Source organism: Telmatherina bonti, assembly GCF_933228915.1.
Source record: "Telmatherina bonti genome assembly, chromosome: 2".
Classification (NCBI taxonomy): Eukaryota; Metazoa; Chordata; class Actinopteri; order Atheriniformes; family Telmatherinidae; genus Telmatherina; species Telmatherina bonti.
In genome coordinates, this window is record NC_136620.1 from 21,653,687 (window position 1) to 21,680,225 (window position 26,539).

At 39.5% G+C, this 26,539-nt stretch overlaps 2 protein-coding genes across 2 annotated transcripts; one reads left to right on the forward strand and one right to left on the reverse strand.

Annotated features, from left to right (window-relative positions):
* Positions 1–1,114: 1,114 nt before the first annotated feature.
* On the reverse strand, positions 1,115–13,801 carry ireb2 (iron-responsive element binding protein 2). Its single transcript, XM_079258822.1, has 22 exons — positions 13,761–13,801; positions 10,688–10,774; positions 10,185–10,350; positions 9,765–9,902; positions 9,389–9,628; positions 8,988–9,057; positions 8,590–8,773; positions 8,280–8,419; positions 7,924–8,095; positions 7,718–7,818; positions 7,358–7,474; positions 7,119–7,278; positions 6,807–6,942; positions 5,517–5,601; positions 5,265–5,421; positions 4,709–4,833; positions 4,512–4,616; positions 4,273–4,415; positions 3,645–3,792; positions 3,031–3,153; positions 2,774–2,959; positions 1,115–2,665 (listed from the first exon to the last, which is right to left on the reverse strand). The coding sequence occupies exons 1-22, from the start codon at positions 13,783–13,785 to the stop codon at positions 2,504–2,506; spliced, it is 2,970 nt and encodes a 989-aa protein (XP_079114948.1). The 5' UTR covers positions 13,786–13,801; the 3' UTR covers positions 1,115–2,503.
* A 927-nt stretch (positions 13,802–14,728) lies between these two features.
* slc25a44a (solute carrier family 25 member 44a) lies at positions 14,729–25,920 on the forward strand. The gene is made up of 4 exons (XM_079254254.1): positions 14,729–14,839; positions 17,097–17,801; positions 20,446–20,573; positions 24,203–25,920. The coding sequence occupies exons 2-4, from the start codon at positions 17,171–17,173 to the stop codon at positions 24,392–24,394; spliced, it is 951 nt and encodes a 316-aa protein (XP_079110380.1). The 5' UTR covers positions 14,729–14,839; positions 17,097–17,170; the 3' UTR covers positions 24,395–25,920.
* The last annotated feature ends 619 nt before the right edge of the window (positions 25,921–26,539 follow it).

Genomic DNA, 26,539 nt, shown 5'->3' on the forward strand with positions numbered 1-26,539 from the left:
ACTGTTTACACTTGGAAATTCCTTAAGGATTTGACTTTTGTCTCATTTCTCTGATCTGGTTTTGTTGTTACAGACTTGCTTTGGTATTTGTGGTTTATAACTAGAAAAGAAACATAAATATCAGTTTAGCAGAGTTAATTTAATGAATTGCTTATTTAAAAAAAAAAAAGAGCCAGCAGATTATGCCTGTACTAATGTTATAAGTTTAAAGTTCAGCTGCTGCATCAACATCCTTCAGTCCTTATTGATGTGCACCAGTGACCCAAAACTTTGCATCTGTCATGATCTAAACACACCGGTTGTTTTATTTCATCCACCTTACCAGTAGCAGGTTACACTTCCTGCTTTCAAAACAGTATTTATTCAACAAGGTGTTGGAAACATTCCTAGGATATGTTGCTCCATATTTACGATTGCATCATTTTCTGCAGATTTTCGGGGGGGAAATTGTTGCAGCGTCCACTTGTAGGATGAGATTGACATGTATTGTAAATAATGTTTCTCAATGCCATAACAGACCCCAAATTGTTTAAAAATGATCATGTAACTTTCTCAGATTGATTGGCACCAGCTATTGGTTCTCCAAAATCATTGCTGTCTTCCCTCATTTACATTGTGTTGACACCTGAATGCTCCAGAGAAGCAAACTTTACTTCATTTCTATGGAAGCAGTGAGTGGACACAGTTCTCTACACACATTCTGCAGTTTGGTTGCGTTTTAGTTCAATGAATAAAAGTATGTAATGTGTCATAAAAGTTTTTTTTTTTTTTAAACATTTTAACAGAATTTTTACACAATTACGACAGAGGAACAGCTGCAGTGAGACTGATGTCTCTTTGATGCAGGACTGAGAGGTCCTTCATTCCAGCCGCAATTAGACTGTTTAATATTAATCTTTAATTCAATCTAGCTTTTTTTTTTTTTTTTTTTTTTTTTAAAGGAGCTGTTGGTACACCCTGAATTTCTCCCCTGGGGATGAACAAAGTATCCATCCATCTATCTATCAATTTGTCACAAGATTTACTCATTACAAAGCTGCTGTTTGATACAGACCACGAGTGGAACCTTTGCTTTGCCATTTATTAAAAACTATGTGCATAACTCAGTGAAACCTCCACTCATGCGGCTCACCTGGTTTGCACTCTCCATCCAGTGCAGGACAGTGGAAGCAGCAGCTGTTACACATGAGAACGACACACACTTCAGCCCACAACGTTTCATTCTGATAAACTAAGACAACCTGCTCACATCACCGGGGCAAACTGTAAAAGCAGGCGGGCTGGACCTTCGCAGAAAAAAAACAACCTTAGTAATCCTGCGATATGAAGCGGAGCTGAAATCTGGAGGTTTTTCACCATGAGGCACCAAAACTACAAAAGTAAAAGCTAGACACTTGCTTCAGTTCATTTTGGCAGCTGGACAAAACAAAACAAACAGCTTCAGGCTATGAACAGTTTCAACATACACTGATGTGGTTATTATTCAATAACTTAAGATGTCGAGTCATTTATCAGAATACAAACAGAGCCAACACAGAAATAAGGACTGACAGTCCAGAACCTCAACACGTGACCTGTGATGGACCACAGGCAGAGGTGGTGACTGTAAAGCGCTGATGAGTGCCGATTCATTTAAAAAGAAAAGAAACGAAGCTCTATATTGACATTTTTATCACTTCATGCCAAACGAGTCAGCGATGCAGAAGCCGACTGTTAAATGTGAAACTTTGGGAAATACAATGAATCCATTTCTGAGTGTGCACAGCAAGTCGAAGCTTCAGCTATCAGCTGCTCGGCTTTGTACCGAGAGCAGAGAAGCAGCCTAGTATCACCGGAGAGCTGCTTTAGCCGACCATTAATGTTACGCAGGAGTCGTCTTAAGACAGGAAGCTTATTTATACAAGGAACATTAAAAAAAAAAAAAAAAGTTAACACATTCTTCCACAATAAGAAATGATTGTATCAGGATGCATTTATACCTTCAGCAAAAAGTCTGATTGAAGAAATATAAAATGCTGTAATTTATATGACATTGCTTTGCTCCAAAATGACTTCAATTCTGCAAATTTTTTCAAGTAGATCTGAAATGGGCATATTTAATAGCACACTGAAAATGATGAATTCATGCCATCGTACCTAGCACCACTCTGAGCAGGATTATTGTTGGTTTTTTTAAATGACAGCAGAGGGCATGACTCCACAATGTAAGACAAAAAAGACATTCTCTCAATTTAACAGTGAAACACAAAAAAGAAACCATCCAGGGGTTGTTTGGGACGCAGTCATCATGCTAAGCGGCTGCCGTTGTTGTGCTTTTAAGGTGAAATGCTGCTGATGCACAAACATCTGTGTGTAGTAACTAAGACGCAGCTTGTTAACAAGTCTCCAAACAGGTGCTTGGAAAGTCTGCAGACACAAAACAGACCAAACAGGTTCCAAGTCTTTTAAGTGAGTCTTTTTTCTCCTCTTTTGGGCTGGGGACTTAAATGGAGGTGGTTGCTGTTCATGGACATGGAGCACATTCTGCCAGGTGGAGTCCAGGCTGCATGCTGCTGTTGAGCAAAGTCCGGCCGACGTATCGAAGAAGCCCTCCCTGTTGGAAAATTATAACGTCCACCTCAGTGTCGAGCAGTGCGGTGACGACAAAGGACGTTCCTTTACTGGTCTGCAGGAGGACACAGAAACAAAATGAACCAGTTGATAATGGATTATTATGAGCAGAGGATGTTTCAGACATCAGCCAAATGTCTGTCTACTCAGCACAGCTGCTTACCTTGACAGTGAGCTGCTGCCCAGGACTCAGACTGTCTGGCAGGGTGATGCTGAACCTTTCTTTCCCATTCAGCCCCAGGGAGTCGGCGTTTTGGCCAGACAGAAACTGGAGCGGCATGATGCCCATTCCCACCAGCTGGTTCTTGTGTAGCTTCTCAAAACTCTCAGCGATGACGGCACGAACCCCCTGCAAGCACCGAAAGGTTAAACATCATTCAAAATTTGTCCCTAGAGGCTCCTGAATGTGCCGCTGTTTACCAGCAGGTATGGTCCTTTGGCAACCCAGTCCCTTGAGTTCCCAGAGCCGTAGTCCTTCCCAGCCAGGATAATGAGGGGGGTGCCATCTCTCTGATAGCGATCGGCTGCCTCAAAGACGTCCAGCTGGCCAGACAAGAAAACAACTCAGCTGCAGGTCAGACGACAACACACACACACACACACACACACACACACACACACACACACACACACACACACACACACACACACACACACTGTTTGATCTGGCCTGAACCTGCAGCAACCAGCAATCTGTCTCTCTCTCTCTCTCTCTCTCTCTCACTCACACACACACACACACACACACACACACACACACACACACACACACACAGTTTGATCTGGCCTGAACCTGCAGCAACCAGCAATCTGTCTCTCTCTCTCACACACACACACACACGCGCGCGCACACACTCCACAACCACAATCGCTAAAGCTCAAAGGTTACAGCCCTGACCACGGTCACTGCCAGCTTGTGCAGGATTATTTTACCACCAAAACAAGATCCATTCAGATTTTCTCAGAGATGACAAACAGCTTATTTACAAATGAAAGCAAACAGCTCTTTGGAGTCCGGTGAGATTTCTACTCACTGTCTGGCCTGAAGGAATGTGCAAAGTCTTTGGGCCTGGTTTGCCGATGAACCGGTTTTGGAGCTTGATGCTGGCAAACGTGCCTCTGGTCATTACCGCGTCATTCCCTCTGCGAGCGCCGTACGAATTAAACTCCCGCGGTGTCAGTCTGAGGGGAAATATTTAACATCCAATGCAAATTTCTTTTAAATAATGTTGTGATAAACAACTATAGTTCAACAGGAACAGAAAACACCTTTGTATTTGGAACATGGTGCTTTTCACACACTGCAGAACTTGTTTTAGTCACTACCTGTAATCACCGCATCAGTATGTTTGTAATATTGATGCCGTTTGGTTTCACTAAACGTGTTTCAGTCTTTGATCTTGACGTCAAACTTTCTCCCCATATTTAATAACCTAACAAGAAGATGGAGTAAGCATTCATCCAGCTAACAGTACTGAAGCAGCAAGGTCATGATGCACAACCTTTGGTAAAATGAATGTTGGACTGACATAACCCCCTGAGATTATTCACACATTTCAAACACATGATGTAATCTGTTCATTTAAAGAGAAAAGAAGACAGTAAGGCCTTCAGATGTTTGAAAAACGGATTTCCTTGCATTTACATCAACTTGAACCTAACCGTTTACTCTGCAGATACTTGGCAGCAGCGCTGACTCGGGCAATGCTTCCTGCGGGTGAGATGTGGTCCGTGGTCACTTTGTCTCCGAGAAAGAGTAAGGCATGAGCGTTTTCTATCGACTGAGGAGGAGGCACGTCTTTACTCTGAGACAAGGAGGAGGAAGAAGTGCCATGTTTGTTCAGTGTATGAAATTATCACATCAGCCAGAGAATGCGGACTATGAATATGAAAGGATTTACCAGTTTACTGAAGAACGGCGGTGAACGGATGTATGTGGACTTGTGATCCCATGGGAAAACAACAGCATCTGGACATTCAATATTGTTCCAAAACGTGTTCCCTTTCTGGGAAAGAGGACAGCAGAAAGGCTTTTTTAACCACACATTTCATGTCTGTATTACAAAGAAGCCGTCCATGCTGCTGTTCATCCCCTAACCTCCATCCTTTCCCTGAGATCCCGAAAGATGGAAGAGATGACCATGTCCTCTTCAGTCTGTTGGACCTCCTCTCTGGACGGCCAGATGTCACGGAGATACACCTCCTTCCCATCTAAAGTCAAACCTGTTCAAACAACATGAAACATCATTTTTAGTATCAGAAAACAAAACAAACAAAAAAAAAAAACCAAACAAAAAAGCGGGGGGGGGTCCAAAACCGTTTTGATCCAAATTCATGGATGTCTGAGAAGATTAAAACAATCTGGGACATTTTACCAGAAACACAAGTGGAGACATCCACTACAATAGTTGTATACAAACATACCACCTGAAGAACGGTTAGTTTCATACATTTATCTCATGTTTATGCAACTCATTATCTCAAGGAAACAAAAACAGTTCTTTTCTTCGCTTCTCTGTGGCCGATATCTGCCTGGACAAGAAAGTGCACCGCTTCAAGATCACACTCTGTAATTTGTCAAATTCCCTAAAACCCCTGATGATCTTCAGCTTTAAGACAAACAGCTTAAGAAAGCTGCTGACGGTCTTCCTCACCTAAAGGCTCTTTCTCAAAGTCAATTCCCACAGTGCCTGCGATGGCATAAGCTACCACCAGGGGAGGGGAGGCCAGGTAGTTGGCACGCACACAGTCACACAGGCGGCCTTCAAAGTGCCTGTTGCCAGATAATACTCCACAAGCCACAAGATCCCCCTGAAATGAGAAGGTTCATTAACATCTAAATGGGTATAAAATGTCAATCATTTTCACTGCAGAAGAAGCTCCCGACATTATTATGAAAACTTTACCTGTTTGATTGCATCTACAACAGGTTCTGGTAGCGGTGCCATGTTCCCAACACAGGTGGCACAGCCATAACCTATCACCTCAAACCTGTCATATAAAGAACATGACAGCGTCATGTTGGAGAGAAATCATTTAAACAACTTGAGTTGTTCTGCCTATAAGGGACAAACAACAATCAGGCTTTACTTGTGTCCAGGGTTAGGCCTTGAAAGCTGTTGTCAAAGTAACACACTGATGCCATGTAAGGTTGACCGTGTCCATCCTTTTTATGTCACAAAGCTCACATCATCTTTTTTTTCTCAACATGACAATGAACTCACTGGACTCATATGGCCTCCACCGTCACAAAATCTTAGCATGTAGCTAGCAACGCAAAGGATATATTTTTAAATATGTCCACTTAAACAAGTGGTGGCAAAAGGCCTCCACTTATTCAGTGTTGTAAAATTGAAGACCTGATTTTAGCAGGTTAATTGTGAAAGCTTTGAGTCCTGAACTCACATTTTCCTGACTGTAATGAAAAAAGGGCTTATTTACTAGTTGAGGATGATACGAGAGTTTGTTTGTCATCCATCACCCCAAGAATAGTTTCAACGGGCTCATTTTTCTCACACGTTAGAGGTGTGACTGATCAGTCTTTGATAAAGTTTATAGTACAAATATTATTGACAAGGCTTTATTACTCAAAGCTTTATTTTTGTTTTGCCAGTAATTTGGAGCAAAATCTCTAAATAAAATCTTTGATGAATGTTTCCAATAGATTGTTGATCTATACTACGAAGAATTAAAGCGGTACTGAAGGAAAAAAGGGGGTCCAAGCCAGTGTTAGCAAGGTGGACCTCATTATATGGCTGGTGAGTGTTTGTCACATCAGGTTGATTAACACAGGATTTTCTTAGTTACTGATAATATTACAGGTTATGTTTGGACAATTAATATCCCAGCACTACACCATTTTCTTTTAACATCTGCTAACTATGATGGCTCCATGTACGTACTGTACAACTACAATTACTTTACAGGGTGTTAAACCATTTCAGGCAAACTGGTTTGTATAGTTCCTTTAAAAAAAGTTATTACGTTCTTCTTCCACTTGCTCTATCAGTGAATTCTTCACGCATAAATGGAGGACACTTCAAGCCATTAACAGACACACAAAGAGTTTTTTTTCCCCAACAGTAAATAAAGAAAATTGCTCTATTACAACATTTTATATGAAAGATGCACTCAAACAGACAGTTCATCTCGGCTGCTTTAGAGAGTGCTTGTTGCCGTTGTGCACACAAGCTTACCCAAGCTGGCTGAAGTAAGGCAGGACTCCGCTGGTGTTGAGGTAGTGAGTGACCATGCCACTTCCAGGAGCCAGGCTGGTCCGGATGTAAGGCTTGACGATGAGTCCCAGCTCCACAGCCTTTTTGGCCAGAAGACCTGTGAATAACAAATACATGTTATGAAAACGTGCATAGAGGCCAAGCAGAGAGAAGCAACAGCAAAACTTCACAAAGTTTAAACTGAGTTGTTGGGTTTCTTGCTCGAGGAAAAATATTCTGAGAAAGGTTCTGTAGAACTGAACTGAATTTGTTCAAATCTGTGTTTTCACTGACCTGCAGTCAGCATGACGGCCGGGTTGCAGTTGTTGGTGCAGCTGATAACGGCAGCAATCACCACTGAGCCATGCGCCAGCTGGTACTCCTGACCACAATGCAGGAAAGGAATCCGAGTCCCCTGCTTCTCCTTAGAGATGTGGAAGCCTTTAAAACTCACCTGAAGCAAAACAATGAAAGTCTTTTTACCTACTTTTGTAAAGACTAAAATCTGTGTTTTAGTGTGTATTTTTTATTACCTTCTCATCAAGACAACTCTGAAAGTCTTTCTTCATGCTGCTGACTGTCACTCTGTCCTGAGGCCTTTTCGGTCCGCTCACATAGGGCACCATGGAGCTCAGGTTGATTTCAATCACCTATACACACATAGCCAGCTTTATTTTTGGCCCATCATGCAAAGTAATACTGTGCACATGAGCTTTCTTTAAGGACCCAATGGACCAGGTCAGATTGTCATGATTACCACTCTGGATTTACAAACCTCTTCAGATTAAGGGGGAATAAAAGAAACATGATAATCTATGGTAATATATTTCAAATTAAAGAAAAAACTTCTCCTATTCTCTCTTTGAAAAGCTTGGCATCCTCTGTGAAATTACCTCGGAGTACTGCAGGTCTTCAGATGAATCTTCACAACTTCGGAAAAGTCTGACAGCCTTCATGTAAGACTCCAACAGTTCAAGTTTTTCCTGGGTAAAATCTATGGATGGGAATGAAGTGACACGGCAGAAAAATGCATTGTGTGGAGAAATCTAGAAACTTTTGCAGTTGTAGCTTGCTGAAGTAAAGTACAAGGGTAACTCACGTGTCTTTTTAAAGTGCTTGAGTGTAACTTGGTCTATGGGAAAGAAGCTAACAGTAGCGTTGTATTCTGGGCACATGTTGGCAATGGTGGTCCTGTCAGGAGCTGATAGCTGGGAGACACCAGGCCCAAAAAACTCAACAAACCTCCCAGCGATTCCAGCTTGCCGCAAGTGCTGAAAAATCCATGAAACATCAAAAAGAAAACAAAATTGGTGTATTTTTCTGTGTTTACAACATCTTAAAGTTTCAGTTTTGACTTCTGAATTAGTAAAGAATCAAAACAAGTCACTTGGGGAATGTGTGAGTTGCATTTCTCAGGAGTAAATGTGTGAAGAAACACATTTAGGAAAGAACTACCTTGGTGATGCCGAGGACTACGTCTATAGATGTGGTTAGGGGATTAATGGAGCCCACTAGCTTACACCCCACCACCTGAGGAAGAGTCAGGGAAACTGGTTGGCCCAGCATCACAGCCTCAGACTCAATCCCACCAACACCTGTCAGAGAAAAGACAAATTAACACTCATTTAAATTTAGAAAGACCTCTATTTTATTCCCCGTTAGCTCCAAAATGGAGTCATAAATATTCATATACTTCATTAGCTGACCAAGTCTGCAAGAGAAATGTCAACAACTGCTGTGAAGTCTTAGTTCATAGGGGCTTTACCCCAGCCGAGGATGCCCAGGCCGTTGATCATGGTGGTGTGCGAGTCCGTTCCCACGACGCTATCGGGGTAGATCAAACTGTTGCTGACCTGCACCACCCTGGATAGATACTCCAAATTGACCTGATGGACAGCACCAACATCCGGAGGAACCACGTTCACATTCTTAAAAGCTTTCGAACACCACTGGTTGGGAAACAGAAGAAAAAAAAACCAAAAATGTTAACATTCAACTGAGTGTCTCGTCCAAGAAGCAAACTGATACTTCATGTATATGAATCAATCAGACTCTAAATCTGTTGGTATTTCTGCTAATCTGCTTTCAATAATGCTTTGATCAATCTTTAGACTTCTGTCTGGTTTTATAACACGAGGAATATAAAAAAATTCTTTTTGGTACCTTAAAGAACTGAAGCCTCTCTTTGTTTCTAATCAGTTCCATTTCCTGGTTCTTCACAGCTGTCTCAGTTCTGCAGAGCAAACAAACCCAAAATAAACTTCCTAAAAGAAAGCTGAGTTGGGCAATGATAAGTCTTCTCGTTTGGCCTGAATCTGACCTGAAAGTAGTAAAACAATCTGATTTACATATGACTCATCCAAAATTAACATATTAGGGCAGTTAAAAAAAGCTGCATGATTTCTTCACATTTATCCAAAATGTAATGTGAACTTCTGCAGACATAGAGAAAGTGAAAAAAATCATCATGAAGTAAATATAGAAATGCTCACTTCCTCTTTACAGGCAGATATCTGAGGTCTGTTTATAGAAAATGAATTATCATCATGATCAGTGAGACTTACTCAGATACGGGCTTCAGGTGGAAAGGACAGAGCAGAGGTGTGTTCTCAATCTGCTGGACGGAAGCTGGAGGTCGACCTAGGGAAGCTGGGGGATCGCTGCAGGTAGCTTTACTGCAGGAGCCCCGCTGGCCTCCACACTGTGAGCCCCCTCTGGATGGAGGCCTGCTAGGCACTGACCTAGATGAACCTTGGCTGCTTGGACCCTCTCCTCCTCCGGGGTTAGGAGCATTTTGTATGGCACTAAAACATGAAATGAAATGAAATGAAATGAAATATAATGGGGCAGCGTCTTTACTAATATCCCAAATAATACATTCTCATAAATTTACAAAATATATCAAGACTTTCAAAATACAGAATTTAAAAAAATACTCACCATTTACTAAAATCAACCTGCAATGAGTGATCTACAATCAGGTCTGTGGGACATTTAGGGTTGACCAGACCAGGATCCACACCGTGTTTGGCCAATGCGTCTCTCATGGCCGCCAAATCCACCATGGCAGGAATACCACTGTGAAAACAAACAAGGAGGTATTTAAAAAAAAAGAAAAAAAGAAAGAAAAAAAAACTCCTTCAGGGACTTAAAGGGAAAACATGAAGAATCTTACACTTTTTATTTACATAACTTCCAAATGAATGAACTGGTTACGACAAACAAAGACCTTGATGACAGATACCAGATAAGCTAACTGCTGTTTAGCGTATCCGATGTGTGGGATCTCCTTCATTCCTCTACTTAAACCCGCCCTCTTACTGCAACGACATCTGTTGATGTGAAAGTGTGTGAACTCACGTAAAGTCCTGTAGGAGGACTCGTGCTGGACAGAATGGCACCTCAGCTTTATTCTGTTGCTGCTGCCAGTCCAAGATATTCTCCACGTCTTTTTCTTTTGTGTAAAAGCCATCGCAGTTGCGAATTGCTGCCTCCAGAAGGACACGAATGGAAAGAGGCAGTTTGTCTGAACAGCACAAACAAAGAGAGGTGACTTACATGGTGAAAGCTAATTACCCATTGTAGATTTTAAGCCCCTGCTACTTATTAAAATCTAAACTTTAAGTTTGTTTAAAATAACTGTAGGCAAATCAGTGTAATAAATCAAAAACAAATCCCACCTCCAAATAAATTTACACATGTTCTGTTTGACCTTGTACATGCATACATGCCTTAACAGCCATTCTGGGACACGACAGAATGGAACCCAAACATATAAAGTAATGCCAAAGCACAACATTATGAACAGTCTTATAAAAACACAATTTCTTATGAGAGTCTCCAGATAAAAGGCCTGAACTCACCATATCTTGGATCACTTAATTTCTGTGGATTGAAGAACTTGATCCTGCCATCTTCTAGCGTGTCGATTAGATGGCTGTATGGGTGCTCTGCAGCGGAGAATAGATATAAACATTTATATCAAAACACAGCTCAAGTTACAGCCTGCACATTATAAGTCCAGGAAATTTCCCGCTGTAGTCACCAAAACTGTGTTTTTATGAACCCCACCACATCTTGTGCTTTTTTATAAAAGACAAAAACTGTATTGGTACTTTTTGGTACAACTATTCTTTTGAATATTTAAACAAGATGTTCTCTCTTTTTGTAGCAATAACAATCAATTGTATATGTGCAGTTTTTGTGAGAGTAGCCACAATTTAAGTTGAACAGTACCCTAAGTGCAATCTTGGATGGGACGGCAAAAATAATGCTCTGTAATGTCGAGGAAGCGCAGACAAAGAAGAAACTAGAAAAATAATTTCACTGTCTCATCTTTTGTGGTCTTCATGCATTGTTAATAACCAAAGTCAAAATATGTATACACTAACTTAAAAGGTTCAAAAGAGTTTTTAAAGCCCCGATAAACAAAAAAACAAAAAAAAAAACAAAAACAAAATAACAACTCTCACTTCAAGCAGATCACACATTGGTATTTCCTGACAGCGATAACTCAACAGGAGGCGTTTAAACCACCCTTTATGTCTATCTTTTACATTAAACCAGCCAGATGCTCTTATAAGGTTCCAGTGATCTTGAACAAAATTTCTTGTGACTTTCTGAAGGTTTTTTTTTCCCCCCAAATGTCTTTCTTTTGACATTGACTACTTTTTTGCTAGTTTCAGTCCAGTCCTTGATCCATGACATTTTCTTTTATACAACTTTTCTTTTTTCTTTGTAAAACATTGACACTGACTTTTCAAGCATAAAAAATTAACCGAACTCAGATGATAATAAAAGATGATTGTATCCATATACAGCAAAGAACTTGGGACTTTTTAGTTACAGCTTGACACAAAGACACTGCTCCAGTTCCTTGACTTCATATGTGAAAAAAATGACAAATTTGTCTAAAATGTGACAGATAAAAGAAAAAATGTATATTCTTTTCCAATCCTAGAAGAAAATTATTCTTATTTTTTCTAAAAAAAAAAAGAAAAAAAAAAAGAAATGATAGTCCTTTCTAGTCCAACACATTCATGTTGTAAATGGCTATTGCTGTGAACAGGACTGATCTCTATTACTGTACTGTTGCTTTGTTGTTGTTAACCCTAAATCAGAAGAAGCCACTGACTTAAGACACGTAATTATTTTATCCCTGTGCTGAGTAGAAGGTAAAAAATTGCTCTTTATCTTTATCAACTTGTGCAGCATTTCTCTGCAAATTTGCTCCTGACTCTTCAGAACAGCCCTCAGGACACAGAGCCAGTTTTATCAGTTTCTTCGGCTCAGTGGTTCCAATGCTGCTACCCCTACAGATGTCTGCAAAGCAGATGTTTTGCAGTATGTAGCAAGCTTTTGATCTTACCCATAACTGAGCATAACGCACAATCGATACATGAAAGGTAAAGTAATTGAAACTGGAAAAGTGAGAGCAAAAAAGAAAGCTAAGTGAAGTGAAAATAACACCTTGACCTTTCAATGCATTGTATCCACTACAGTTGACATCCATTTAAAGGCTGTTTACTAGTATATTCATAAGTAAGGATGGTATATTTGCAAATTTTGCCACATCATTGGACATTAGGAGAGTCACCGAACATTCTGCAACTGGAGTTAAATCTCTGAAAGGGAATTTAAAACTAAATGCAGGCATAATCTTATACACTACTTAAAACTGGTTCAGCAAAATTCTAACAAGGTTTACAAGATGATTACAAGATGATAGGAAAGACACAATCAGGGTTTCCCATCTATTTCATCTGCTGCATTTCCTTGTTACACAGTAAATAATTGCTAAACAACTACAGGGAGACCACTATCACAGCAGCTGGAGACAAATGATTAAAAGAATATAATTCACCTCACTAAACCCAAGTTATTGATAAATCCTGACAGAAGAACTGCGTTTTTTTCTAAACAACAAACAAAAAAGCATGAACTTCTACATTTAAAAAAAAAAAAAGAAAAAAAAAAGATACATTACTGCACTTTTCCTAGCTACAATGCGTTTCCTTTTGGTCACAAATGACAAGAGCAGCAACAAAAGTTAGACAGTCTCGCAGCACAAGGTAGGATGCAGTTTTTCCTGCGACAGTGATTTTTTCGCCAGGCTCAGCAGCTGAGTCCACCTCGTCACAACAGCGTGCGAGGAATATTTTCCATAGTCTGTGCAAACCAGCAAGGATGGAAAATAGACTAAATACCGCACGCTACTTTCCATGAACTTGTATTCACTTATAAAACAAGAGGGTCTTTTGAGGAGGATCCTTGAATCGTTGCAAAAATGCTAAAAGAAGATTAATGATAAACCTAGCTCGAAGCACAATTCATAATTTGGACGATTTTTCTTTTATTCGATGTCACTGTGGTAGCAAAGACCACTTTCTCTAATTTTTACAAGATCGAAATTATTCCTTGTAATAACCATTACAAGTAAAAGTAAAACAAAGAAGTGTACTAACAATTTACATGAAGTCGTACTTGGATGTGTCTTGATGCGAAGGTGAGTAAAAGAGGTGCAAAGCCAGCGAGGCTTCACGCTAGCAAGCTTCTTATCGTCAAGAACACTTGCGGTAACTTATCGTGCGACCGACTGAATGTCTTTAGGCGATAAGAGGTAACGTGGTAGTTAACATAAAACATTAGCTTAATAAGAAAATGTTGAGTTTGTGACATTATGACTCAACCAAAGATAACAATGGCTTGAGGCACTGGCATCTACTGCTTAGTTATAAGGTAAGCATAATCAAGCTAGCTAATGTTAGCTTTTATGTCAGTGTGAGGCCGGTAACCCCACGTAACGTTAACTTTAAGCAAACAACAGGCTGTTTCAAAGCTGGTGTGAGATTTTACAGCGATTCTTTTGTATGTCAGCTTACAAAATGTACCACACGACAGCTATATGTGACATGTTAGCATGAGACATCCCTTTACCTTTGATTGGGGTAGCGAGCGCCATGATGACTTCTGAAAGCAACACGACCAATTCTCACAACTGAACAGGCAACACGGAACTGACCAATCAGAACACAGAGCTGTACGACCACGCCCACCCATCGATTACTAACAACACAAATCCATAAAAATTTTGAATTGACAATACAGCAATTATATAATCAATAAAGTCCACAGATGGGCCCCTATTAGATTCATACAGAAACAATTTTACTTTTACGGACTTTTCACATGATAAAGTTTTTACAGTTAAAATCACTGGTCTTAGAACTTAAGAGTCAATAAGCATCCCTAAAACAAATTAGATTCGGTTATAAGATTTTTTTGTTTTGTTTTGTTTTTGCCATCGTGTTTATGAGTATATGGCTCATTTTTGTAAATTCCTTCCTTAAAAATCTTTAAACTAAACCTTATTACAGTGATGCATAAATCATTCTATCTATCTATCTATCTATCTATCTATCTATCTATCTATCTATCTATCTATCTATCGCGACCATAGCGACACTGTGACTTTAAAACATTGCAGAAAAGGTCCCACGTGACTACCCTCACGCTGACTTCAGGGTACCTCGGAATATAAACGACCCTTGGCTTTGCTTCAAAGTTTCAGTGTGAGTGAAACATATTGTAGTTTATAAAATAAATACAATATTTAAGAATCTAAAATCAATCAAAAGCATAAAGTATTCATAACGTCAAACAGACAGATATATTCAACAGAGGTTATATTTATTATTTAATGACTGAATTTTGATGCAATTCCTACTTTTTCGTCTACCAAGAATGCACCATCATCCAAACAAACTAAACAAACGATTTGTTAACATTCCTGTTACATGAACGAGACATTTCTGAGTGTCATGTTCATTTAATATTTTTTCTAAAAAGAAACATAACAGAGTTTGTAACCGTGTTAGCCTGTGACCTTTTACCTTTTCACAATGTTTGTTCGCAGCGGTAATGGACGGGAGACATGACCCTCCTTGTAGCAGAGAAGAGAGGGCCTCCTGAGTTTAAACAAGCAGCTCTGTTTTGTAACGACTATAGAAACGGAGGTGAGCTTCATAACTCGTTGGATACGTGTAATTTGTGTATTTACCTAAAATGTTTTTCCCTTTTTTTTAAAAAAAAAACCCAACAGCAAAATGTCACGTTGCCTAGCTAACACTGTCAGTACACACTGTGATATTGCACGTGTTTCCTGTACAACCAGCAGCTGCAAGACAAATATTATATAATATATTGATTTAAGGTTAACTGGCGTAGTTATCACGCATTTCCGCGTTGTTATTCTGTGATAAATTTAATGTCAGGTTTGATTTTTACTCTTTTAGTTCAGAACACGAGGATTTGCGGTCAAACTTTCTCGTTGCTCTGTCACATAACAAACGAGGCGCCATATATGAAGGAGCTTCGTATGCTTGTGTAATAAATTATGCGTGCAAGTTCCGTGTTAATACAACTGATTGTTCAACTAATATTTGTTCCTTTTGGCAGAAGTCTGGTTACGTTTTGCGATAAAGCGGTTTGTAACATCCTTAGAGGCTCTTAAATCTTAGTTTGGCTGCCACCATAATAAAATATAGATGCAGTAATTGTAAGCAACAAATCCCTTTCCAACTAACCCACCTCTGCTCTGTAAACAATAAGTAAGTCCTGGATATTAAGTTGTTCTCTGAAATTTTCCTAAGAAAAGGGATGGACAAGGCTACAGAACCTCTACCTGGATTCTGGAGGCTTCTTTATATAAACTACATTATTAAAAAATATATATTTTGAAATTTTTCTGAACCCGAACAGTGAATTTAAAAATGTCTCAACATGATTTTGACTTCCATCTGGCATTCACCAGAGTAGTTGTTGCTTAAAAGATAATACTGGATCAGTGAAAATAAACAATGCTGTATTTCTGAAATTAAATATGGTGCCTTCTGCAGCTTGTTGCACACTGATAACATCTACAAAAGTATATTAATAGTATTTGAACAGGAAGGCTCTCCTATTGTCATTTTTTCCTGTCTGCACACTGTACATTGAATGTTGTTGTCATGCTGCCATTTGGGGTTGAAAGCTGGTGGTTATCCTGCTGGTGGCGTATCATACTCAGTTTATCCTTTGCTTTTAAGGCAACTTTTTTCTGACATGCTTCAGGATGGCGAGCTATCTTTTATATTCAACTTTGGCCAGTTTTTCTATAACCAAAGAAATCTGACATGGATGACTCAATCCAGTTGTTAGAGAACATAACCCTTTCTCTGCTACGCCTTCCCACTTAAACACGCACCTCTTCAGTAACTGGGACTGAACAAAACAAAAACATTAACATGGATGTCCATGGTTGTAACAGATGATGTGTAACTTTGTCTTGGTTCTCCAAGTTGTGCTTATCTGCTGATACAAATTGGACATAAACCTTTATGAAAAGTGATGATACTGAGAGGCATCTTTATCATTTATCAATAATACCGTTTAATACCACTATTAATTGTGAGATTGAGTTGTAGTGACATTCCTACTACACCATAAAGCCAGTAAAGCTTGCTTTCACTGTCATTTGTAAACAGAATGACCTCTCGTCTTGTTTAAGAGAGTGGTTAAAATAGTTACAGATGCCGTACTGCAAGAAATATCAACGTCCACCATAGGAGGAAATATGCAAACAAGATGCATTCACAGAACAATAATGTAATTCCTTTATCTGATCAACGGATGTCAGGAACAGGATAGTCTTGAATATATGCATAAAAAAACAGCTTACTTAACAAAGTCCATCGAAAACGGTTAAGACACCCAAATACTGCATAACAGAGAAATTAAATGACTTGAAGACAGTTGCAACATTTTCATATTTACTCTTGGTGAGCTCCAAATATACATTTTGTAATGTACATTAGTAATCTTATTCTACTGTAGTGTTTCCCCAACCCAGCTTTTGACTTGTCTGGCCAAACTTCATCTTTACTTCACCAGTCGTCACTGTCCTGTGCTCATATGTGTGGGGAAACAGTAAAGTGAGACAGACTCAAACACATAAAACTAGTGAGCTGACTCTTTAGTCCCTCCATGGCAACAGTGGTGGAATCAGTTGTCTGTCCGTCATTAGACATGGTCGTACTGGAGCCTTTCTTATTAGTAGGTAGTCATTCCCCAAGTAAGTTTTGAGACAAGAAAAACCATTATTCTTTTGTTCTTCTGTATGTATTTAATGGTTATTGGGGTCCAAATTCTGAATGAACGGATTAGTTTGTGTTGGAGCCTCACAGGTTTTTTAATTTGTTCCGTTTTAAAATTAAACATTTGCTGTTCTTACAGGTATGATGACCGTATCAGTGCTGATGACCGCAGAGCTGCAGCTTTAGGGTTGCAGTGCTGGCCTGATTGGCACCATGCAGCAGAAAGGGGCCATCCAGATTATCGAATGGGAGGATCTAGACAAGAGGAAGTTCTATTCCCTGGGTGTGTTTATGACACTGACCACCAGGGCTACGGTCTACCCAGCCAGCCTCATCCGCACTCGCCTGCAGGTGCAGAAAGGGAAGGCCTTGTACTCTGGCACCTTCGATGCTTTCTGCAAAATCCTGCGAACGGAGGGTCTGAGGGGCCTTTACAGAGGCTTCATGGTCAACACATTCACCCTGATCTCAGGACAAGCGTACATCACTACCTATGAGCTGGTCCGCAAGTATGTGTCCCAGTACTCACCCAGTAACACAGTGAAGTCTGTGGTAGCTGGAGGAGCGGCGTCACTGGTGGCTCAGACCATCACTGTGCCCATAGATGTGGTGTCCCAGCACCTCATGATGCAAGGACAAGGGGAACACCTCTCCCGCTTCAAGATCAAACCCAAAATGATGCTCGCTACGAAGCGCAGACCGACCTTTGGACAAACGCGGGACATCACAGTGCAGATCTTTGCAGCTGATGGTTTTAGGGGGTTTTACAGGGGCTACGTAGCATCGCTACTCACGTACATCCCCAACAGTGCTCTCTGGTGGCCTTTTTATCATTTCTATGCAGGTAACTCAACACACCAATCCTGTTCAGCACTACATTGTGGCGTGACACATGTGACGATAGATGTATACTGTAGTCTGTAAATGTGTTCACCACTCCGTTTTGTTTTTGTTAGTTTCAGCTTAAATTTTCAAAAGATTTTTTTTTAAATGTAAAGGACCTTCACAAGATCGTCCATACTGGTAAATAAAATGGAAAGTTGATTGCATTTGCAGACAGAAAGTATACACTAGAATGAAATAAGAAACCATATTTACTAAAAGGTTTTTGGTATGCTCTTGCTGTAAAACCAAGCACCTCTTATTACCTCAAAGTAAAGCATGGTGGTGGCTGCATCATTATAGGAACTTTGGTCATGCTAAAAACAGGGAAATTCTTGAGGGAAAAAAACAGTTTCAGAGTGGAATTATAAAAATCCCGAGTACAATTCTATCTTGTTTTGCTCTGAAAGCCTGAATTAAAGACGCAAACTCTGGTCTGCCCACTAGAGTAGTTTTTACTTCACTTCAAGTAAATCAAATGCAGGAAACAAACTGCAACACAAAGGGCATTGTGAATAACTGTATAGCTGGAAGAAATGGCTCGCAGTTGGAAAAATGAGGTAAAAGTTCTGATAGGAATATGGTCAACCCAATACTGCTAGGATCCGATGCAGCTCGCTGATTTGGTGGAAACGGAAGCTGAACTGCATTAAGCTACAGATGAGTTTTATCTTGTCGTCGTCTTCAACCATTTCTCTTGCAGCACCACCTCAGGTAATGACGGACATGCATTTAAAAGATCTGGTTTATTTCATTGTGTGTACAGTTTGGAAGCAAACTCCAAATGGAAGAACGTTGCGCGTCCCACACCGAATGCTGTCAGGGTTATGGGTCGTGTTTTTAATTAATCTAGATTTTTTTTAAAATAGGGGAAGAAAAGATAATCTCGTTTGTTTTTTCTGTTGTTTATTTAAAGTGGAACTATTATGTGCATTTCAGGCTAATTTATTTTTATTTCTGAGACCAGAAGGGCTGGGATTGTTCGAGTTATTGTCACAAATGGCTTTATTTACTTCAGATCGACCCTCTCCGTAGGCTGTCAGATCAGCCTGCGGGCAAAACGAGTGGATTGAGACTCTTCCACATTAAGCCCCGCCTCCCACCACTGCACTACATCGGGTGCGCGCACCGCACCTGCTTCCGCCGTCATTGTAACATCTCATAAACAGAAGGATTAGGCTAATATGAACTCAATAAAAAAACAAAATACAATGTCAACACATAGCATACAGCCCTACATGTTGGAACCTGAATCAGACCCTGAAAACAAAGTGGAAAATAGCAACGAATGCAGCAGGATGTCTCTCTTTGGTAAACTCACCAGCCATCGTTGGAAATAACTTTATCCGACGTTTTCCACCCGCCTGATGTATTTGTACATGCCCTTGTTAACCAGTAGAAGGTAACCAATCACTGAACCTTATCCCCCGGGACGCCACAAGGATTTCCAAGTAGAAAAAACTCTCTAAAACTACGCGTTTTTCGTGGAAACCGAAGGAGAGCGTGCTGGAACTCAAACTCAAACTCAAAAATGCGTTTAGGTGATAAAAAACAGTGTCGTTCACACGTCTTATGAGGATTCAACACTATTAACACTGTAGAAAGCTCAGAAAACTCGAAATACCATAATAGCACCCCTTTAAGTTGTTCTCTAGTATTGTGATGAAAAGGATATTTATGTTAATAAGTCCACTAACTAGTGGTTTATTTTTTTATAATTAGTTTTTTTTTGTACTACAGTGAGCCAACAGTCTGAGAAGACTGTATCTTTCCAACAGTCAATGGAGCTTTAAAATGATTCATTTAACAGTTTAAGTTGATTTTCTTATATTTATTATTATGTTTTTGTTGTCTTGTTAGGGTTTTGTAGTGTTTGTGTTGTTCTGACTTGGATTTTTAAAAGTTTTGTCTCCTCTCTATGGTATCAAAAATGGTATTACGTATAGAGGACCATGGGTGGGTTGAGTTTGAAAATATGATAGTGTGACAACTCTACTTCCAAATAAAGAGAGTCCTCAGTTGTAGCAAATCCTGCGGACTATCCTGGTGTGAATGCACCTTCAGTCTTCTGGATACGCTGGGCTGGGAAAGAGGTTCACCTTCCAAAAGAGAAAATTACTCTGAACATGCTGCATAAATAATGCTGGAGAGGTTTAACAGGAAATGTTTTAAATGCGTCAGAATGATCCAAATCCCAACCTAGATCCATTTTGTGTCCGTCTTAATACACCAATGAGTTTCCTCTTGAAGACTGGCTATTATTCCCAGTGGCTTGATGCCCAAAGCTCAGAGAAAAAAGCTTAAAATGTGCAGCTGCAAAAGGTGGCTTATCAAATTATTGTTTTTGGGTGTTAATAATTATCATATTTTTTAAAAAATGTTTTACAATAACAAATAATTAGCACATTCAAGTTTGCTGCTGTGTCGTGCAAATTGATTTAAAAACTCCCAGATATAAATTTGAATTCATTGTTGCTAAGCAGCAAAGTAGGAAACTTGCCAAAGATGACTCCAAGAGAACTGTAAATGACAGTGTGAAGAGCAGATTATTGCTTTTAAATTAAACATTTTGGCCTTACACTTTTTAATATCTGTTGTGTTCCCAGAACAGCTGTCTCTATTTGCACCGAGTCAGTGCCCCCACCTCATTCTGCAGGCTTTTGCGGGACCAATGGCAGCAGCAACCGCCTCCACAATCACAAATCCTATGGACGTTGTTCGTGCAAGGGTACAGGTAAGCACTGGCAGCAAGCGAGGAGGCTTAAATGATCAGATCCTAATGTGACAAAAGAAGAATATTTCTATGCTTTTCTGCAAATTGCACCTTCAGAAAAAGGTGCTTAATTAGTAAATTTGTTTGGCTGTACACAGCTTTTCACACTCCAACAGGTAGTTATGAAGGATGCACAGTTTTTCAGAGCAGGTTTAGTTTGATATAGTGATGATATGAAATAGTGATAAGGCATGTGTGTAGTTTGATCAAAACCAGAGTTTTAAAGTCCTGTAAATGTTTTAGTCAGACCCAAAATGAAGCTTTCAAAGATGGATTAACACACTTGGGTGGTAATGCAGCTGCAGGTCCTGCAAGTATAAGATCAGGGGACCTACAGTACGTGCATTGCCTTTGCTCCAGACATTATGCATAGACTTTATGTATTTCTGCATTGTTTGGTAATAACACTAACATATAAGCAGTAGCATCTCCAGCTGATTTTTCCTGGTGCTTCAGACCTGGAAGGTTTGAGTCTGTCCCTTGGTAGCCAATAAAGCTCTAACTTGTACTGTATATTTATGGTCAAACTTAACTGTCACCTTTTGCTCCAGTTGCTCTGCTCTTTAGCTTGTCATCTGTCATCGACTCTCTCACACGCCTGCATGCATGTTTGCTCAGTTATTCACAACAAGAGCTACGCTACAGGGGCTGAAAGACGGAGAGGTGTCTGATTAGCATTTGTGTTATGGGTGTCAAGTTACACTATTTTGCTACAGTATAGCCAGAAACACACACTTCTCCCATTACCAGGCTCACTCTGTATGTGTGCATGCTCAGAATGGCAGACCAGCAAACTGCCAGATAAGATGACTGAAAAACATGTATATGTATAAGAGTATATACATGATCAGACAGTTTTCACAGGACCATAACAGAAAACCAGGTCACCTGGAGCTGCTGTCAGCTTCACTGGAAAGATCCAATCTGAAACTTTCTTCCAGTTTGTGTTCAATGTTGATGGATCGTATAAATCCAATTTAAATTTATAAAGACAAAAATATTTATCCTGGCAAAAAATGTGATGGACAGGAAATTTATTTTTCATTTTTGTCATTTTACTAAACTGAAAAAAGTAGTGTTTATCGGTTTTCATTGTAATAAATTATACTTTATTATGAAAATGTGTTTATTTTTGTGGATTCTGGGCCCTATATAATAATAAAGTAGCTTAAAGTGGTAAAAAAAAATGATTACATGATGGTGAGGTTGTGCTGAAAAGGTTATACCAAACATAAGTATGGGAATCATTTCTCTATGGAGTGTATAAAACTCAAATTCTAAGTAGTACAGCAATCAACATAAATCTCAGAGCTGTCAGGGTTGTGGAAGTTTTATCCCTGAGTTGAAAGTCAAAGTTTAAATGTCCAATCTGGCAATAAAGCCTTTTTACAACAGTAGCTGCCACAACTTCACAATAAACAATACCGTTATCTTAAAGGTAGTACTTGGAGAGGCTGGTATACTCTGAGGTGGTATGTGATGTAAAAAGATGATTCTTGTCTCAGGTGATTATATCTAATCCTCACTGCTCAAACTCCAGAGCTGTAGTGGTCAGACTGGTTTTCAGCACGGTACAGTGAGGTTTCAGCTGGGTACTCTCTGACCAGAGCAGAATAGTTTTGTTGAGAATCACATGCATGACATAGGAAACAGTAAGATAGACTAGTGACCATAAAATGTTTATTTTGCACTTTACTGTTGACTTTATTATTACTAATAATTTTATCGTGCAGTTTTTGGTCTCTGTTATTTTTTGTTTCTCAAGCGCCTCCTGCAGTTCGGTCCTGGAATCACAAACAGCCGGGCTTCATTGTTGTCAAAAATGATGACTTTTTTTGGTCTCATGAGTAGTTTAGTGATAAACATTGTATTTATTTATTTGGGGTTTGTTTTGGCCTTCTGGTGAAAGGAAAGTGAGAACAGGCAGAAAAGAAAAAGGAAGAAAGAAGCAGGAGTCAGGTGAAAACAGAGAAGGTAGAGCATCGGGGCAGAGGGAGAACTCAACTTCATACTGTTTTGTTTTTGTTTGTTTTTGCTCATCAGACGAAATAAAAAAACAAAGTACATTAGATATTAGATCAAACATTAGATAAAGCATCAAACATTATTTTAACATGCATACATCTAGAGATTAAATCATTTGGGGTGCTACAAAATGTACTATAGTCTATAATAACACCTTTTTAAAATGTGTTTACATATTGTATTTCCATGCTCTTTGGGTTCATGTCAGGGTGTCCCTCCAGGATCAAAATACCTCTGAGCTTAAAGGGGTGCTATTATGGTATTTCAAGTTTTCTGAGCTTTCTACAGTGTTACAGTGTTGAATCCTCATCAGATATGTGAACAGCACCGTTTTTTATCACCTAAACGCATGTTTGAGTTTGAGTTTGAATTCCAGCACGCTCTCCGTTTGGTTTCCATGGTGACGAAAAACGCGTAGTTTTAGAGAGTTTTTTCTACTTGGAAATCCTTGTGACGTCCCGGGGGATAAGGTTCAGTGATTGGTTACCTTCTACTGGTTAACAAGGGCATGTACAAATACATCAGGCGGGTGGAAAACGTCGGATAAAGTTATTTCCAACGATGGCTGGTGAGTTTACCAAAGAGAGACATCCTGCTGCATTCGTTGCTGTTTTCCACTTTGTTTTCAGGGTCTGATTCAGGTTCCAACATGTAGGGCTGTATGCTATGTGTTGACATTGTATTTTGTTTTTTTTATTGAGTTCATATCAGCCTAATCCTTCTGTTTATGAGATGTTACAATGACGGCGAAAGCAGTTGCGGTGCGCGCTCCCGATGTAGTGCAGTGGAGGCGGGGCTTAATGCAGAAGAGTCTCAATCCACTCGTTTTGCCCGCAGGCTGATCTGACAGCCTACGGAGAGGGTCGGTCTGAAGTAAATAAAGGCATTTGTGACAATACCTCGATCAATCAGAGCCCTTCTGGTCTCAGAAATAAAAATAAATTAGCCTGAAATGCACATAATAGTTCAATTTTAAGTGTAAAATAATTTAGCCAAATTCACAGTAAAAATTTCATTTACTTTTTAAAATTTCTTTCTTTATTTATTTATTTATCTTTGGAAGGTACATCAGAAACAATGGGTAAAAGAAAGCACAGAGGAGACTTTGGATAATGGACCACTATAATGGTATCTTACTGGTTCCCTGATTGTTGCTTTGATGTACTAAAATCCAGATTTTATTGCCAAGATGTCATCTGATAAGAGTAACTTAAATAAAAGCCTTTGCATGCATTATTCTTCCATGTTAACAGAGACAGTAAGATGCAGCTGCCAGTCTCCGTGAGGCTTCTGCAGTTTGTTTTTAAATCAGATTATTCTGCTGTGTTAGAACAGGGAAACATTTAAGAGTTAATGAAGTTTATTTTTGATTTTGTAAACAGCAGATGGTAAAATAATTTCTACATCAGGTCTGTTTAGAGGTCTTCCAGAGGTGTTAACTTGTCGTCCTCAAAGACGAAAGAAGCCGACCTGCTGGTGGGATTTAAAACAAAAGTCAAGGGTCAACTTTGTCCTCAACATAATGTTTAATCCCACACACAACTAATTTGTCTTGTGTCTTAAAGGTGGAGGGGCGATCGTCTGTCATAGAAACATTCAAGCAGCTTCTCGCAGAAGAAGGCATCTGGGTGATGACCAAGGGGCTGTCGGCCCGCATCATTTCCTCCACGCCCACATCTGTGCTCATCGTGGTCGGGTACGAGACCCTGAAGAGGCTGAGCCTGCGTGCCGAGCTGATCGAGTCCAGACACTGGTGAAAGACAAGAGGAGAAGGAGGGGTGGGGTGGATTAGGGGAACCAGGACTGCTTTAAAGAAACATTGATCCAGAGCTGCTGCCTCTCCTCATAGTCGTTCCGCTGTGTAGACGTTTCCACACACCTCGCAGGTCTGTTGCTTCTGCAAACAAATGAATAGGTTTGTCTTTAGGTACCGTTGGGAACTCATGTACTTTTTTTTTGTCAGAGATATTACCTTATACAGTGGCAAAAGATGTACATACTGTCTGCCAAACCCGTTCACTACCACAGTGTACCTTCATTTGATTTCATCCAGTGAAACGTGGCAATAAGTTTATCGGGTGGGCTATTTGTTGCGTTGCATCTGGATAACCTACGCTGTCAGTTACAGTATGTTGTTTTTGTTTTGTTTTTTTAACACGATGGTACCAGGTTTCTAAGTGTCCCACTGTCGAGACACAAATGCTTTGCTTTTGTCTTAAAAATCACCTACAGTAGAGCTTTGATGTCCATGTGCATTCTAGAGAAGAGATGTTTGATTCAATATCTTTAAAACAAATGCCACAACAGATACACCCATCCTAAATGACGTGGTTCACTGTAATGCCTTCATACAGTGTGTCTTGTCATTTCTTCAGCATGTATCAGGTCAGTGTTTAATGTTGAAAGCACATTCAATATTATATGGGCCAATCAGGTTTCTGTCCCTGCTTGTTTCCTCTCTGACTAAATGTAATCCAGAAAATAAGTGTGAGCTAGATCACAGAAGAGGTTTGATGTTTGTCATGATTTAATAAGGACGGAAGGTTTGGGAAAGGACCGTACGTAGCAGCTGTAGTCTGTTTATGTCTGTACTGTGAAACTATTTTGTTTTATTTTTACTCTGCTCTTTTAGTGTGTGAATATTAGCTCAAAAAAATTCAAGATTGTTTATTTGTCATGTACATGTTCAATCCAAGGTCAGCAATGCAACAGAGGGCTTTGGATGAGAGGAACAGTTCGACTCACTAAAATAAGAAGTATTATTAGCGTGCAAATTATTTGAGCTGATGAAAAAAATCACCTCCTTTCTGTCAGGTCTTTTTGCTCTAAGAGAAACAACTGTTTGTACACAGTTCTACAAAACTCAAGCACATTGTTGTTGCTTTGCTTTTTTTTTTTTTTTTTTTATGCTTCTCAGTGAAAATCCTGAATAATTTTTTAATGATCCTAAAAATCTCTGGGAGGACCGTAGCCAAGAGTTTTTCTTTTAATGTTACAAGAGAGTGTAAACTGATTACCTTCAATATTCTAACACTGATGATCAAATCTTTTGTTGCTTGAGCTGATGAGACCACAAGAGACAACAGCGCCACACAAAACCTTTGTCTGCACAATTGTCTTCAATTTAACAGTGGCGTTATACGAGGTACATCAGTGAGGAGACTGATGAGGAAACGACTGCCAACATGTTAAAGCAATTGCCAGAAAACATCTCGGTGATGACACAGTTCTTAAAGTTGATTAATATCTCAGAAACATCACTTCACATTGAACTTGATGTTCATATAAATGAGACTGGTGAACTTTTTCATTTCTAAAAGATGAGAATGTTGAGGAAGTCTTGTTCAGCCACACCTGAATCCACATCCTGCTACAGGTTATCATTTGTTTAAAAAAATGTGTTTCTTTTTACACTGAATCTGTGGATATTTGAAAAGTAATTAAAAAAAAAAAAAGTGTGAATCTCTGTCTGTTGCAGTTCATCTGCTTGTACACTAGAGGGAGTGAAGCGTGTTTAAATCAGAGACATCCTCCAAGCCACAATCCAGTAGATTTTAGAAGTTTCTCACCACAACATACATGTATGCAACTCGGATTAATCAGTCATAAACAAGGTCCATCTAATCTAAGGTGTGTTGGGGCTGGAGAACTTTTAGAAAACTGCAGGATGGTATTCTTCATAGTCTGACTTTGGTCACTTCTATAGTGTGAAACAAGTCAAATCAAATGAATCATTAATACCAGTAGAAACAGTTCAATCACTTCATTAAACTGTTTTCATTCTCCTAGAATGAGACATTTATATGTAGTTATTGTTGATCCACATAAATGGCAGCTGTCATATTTCTGCCACCATTATTACTCAAACTACAATGACATACAAAAATATGCCAAAATTCAAA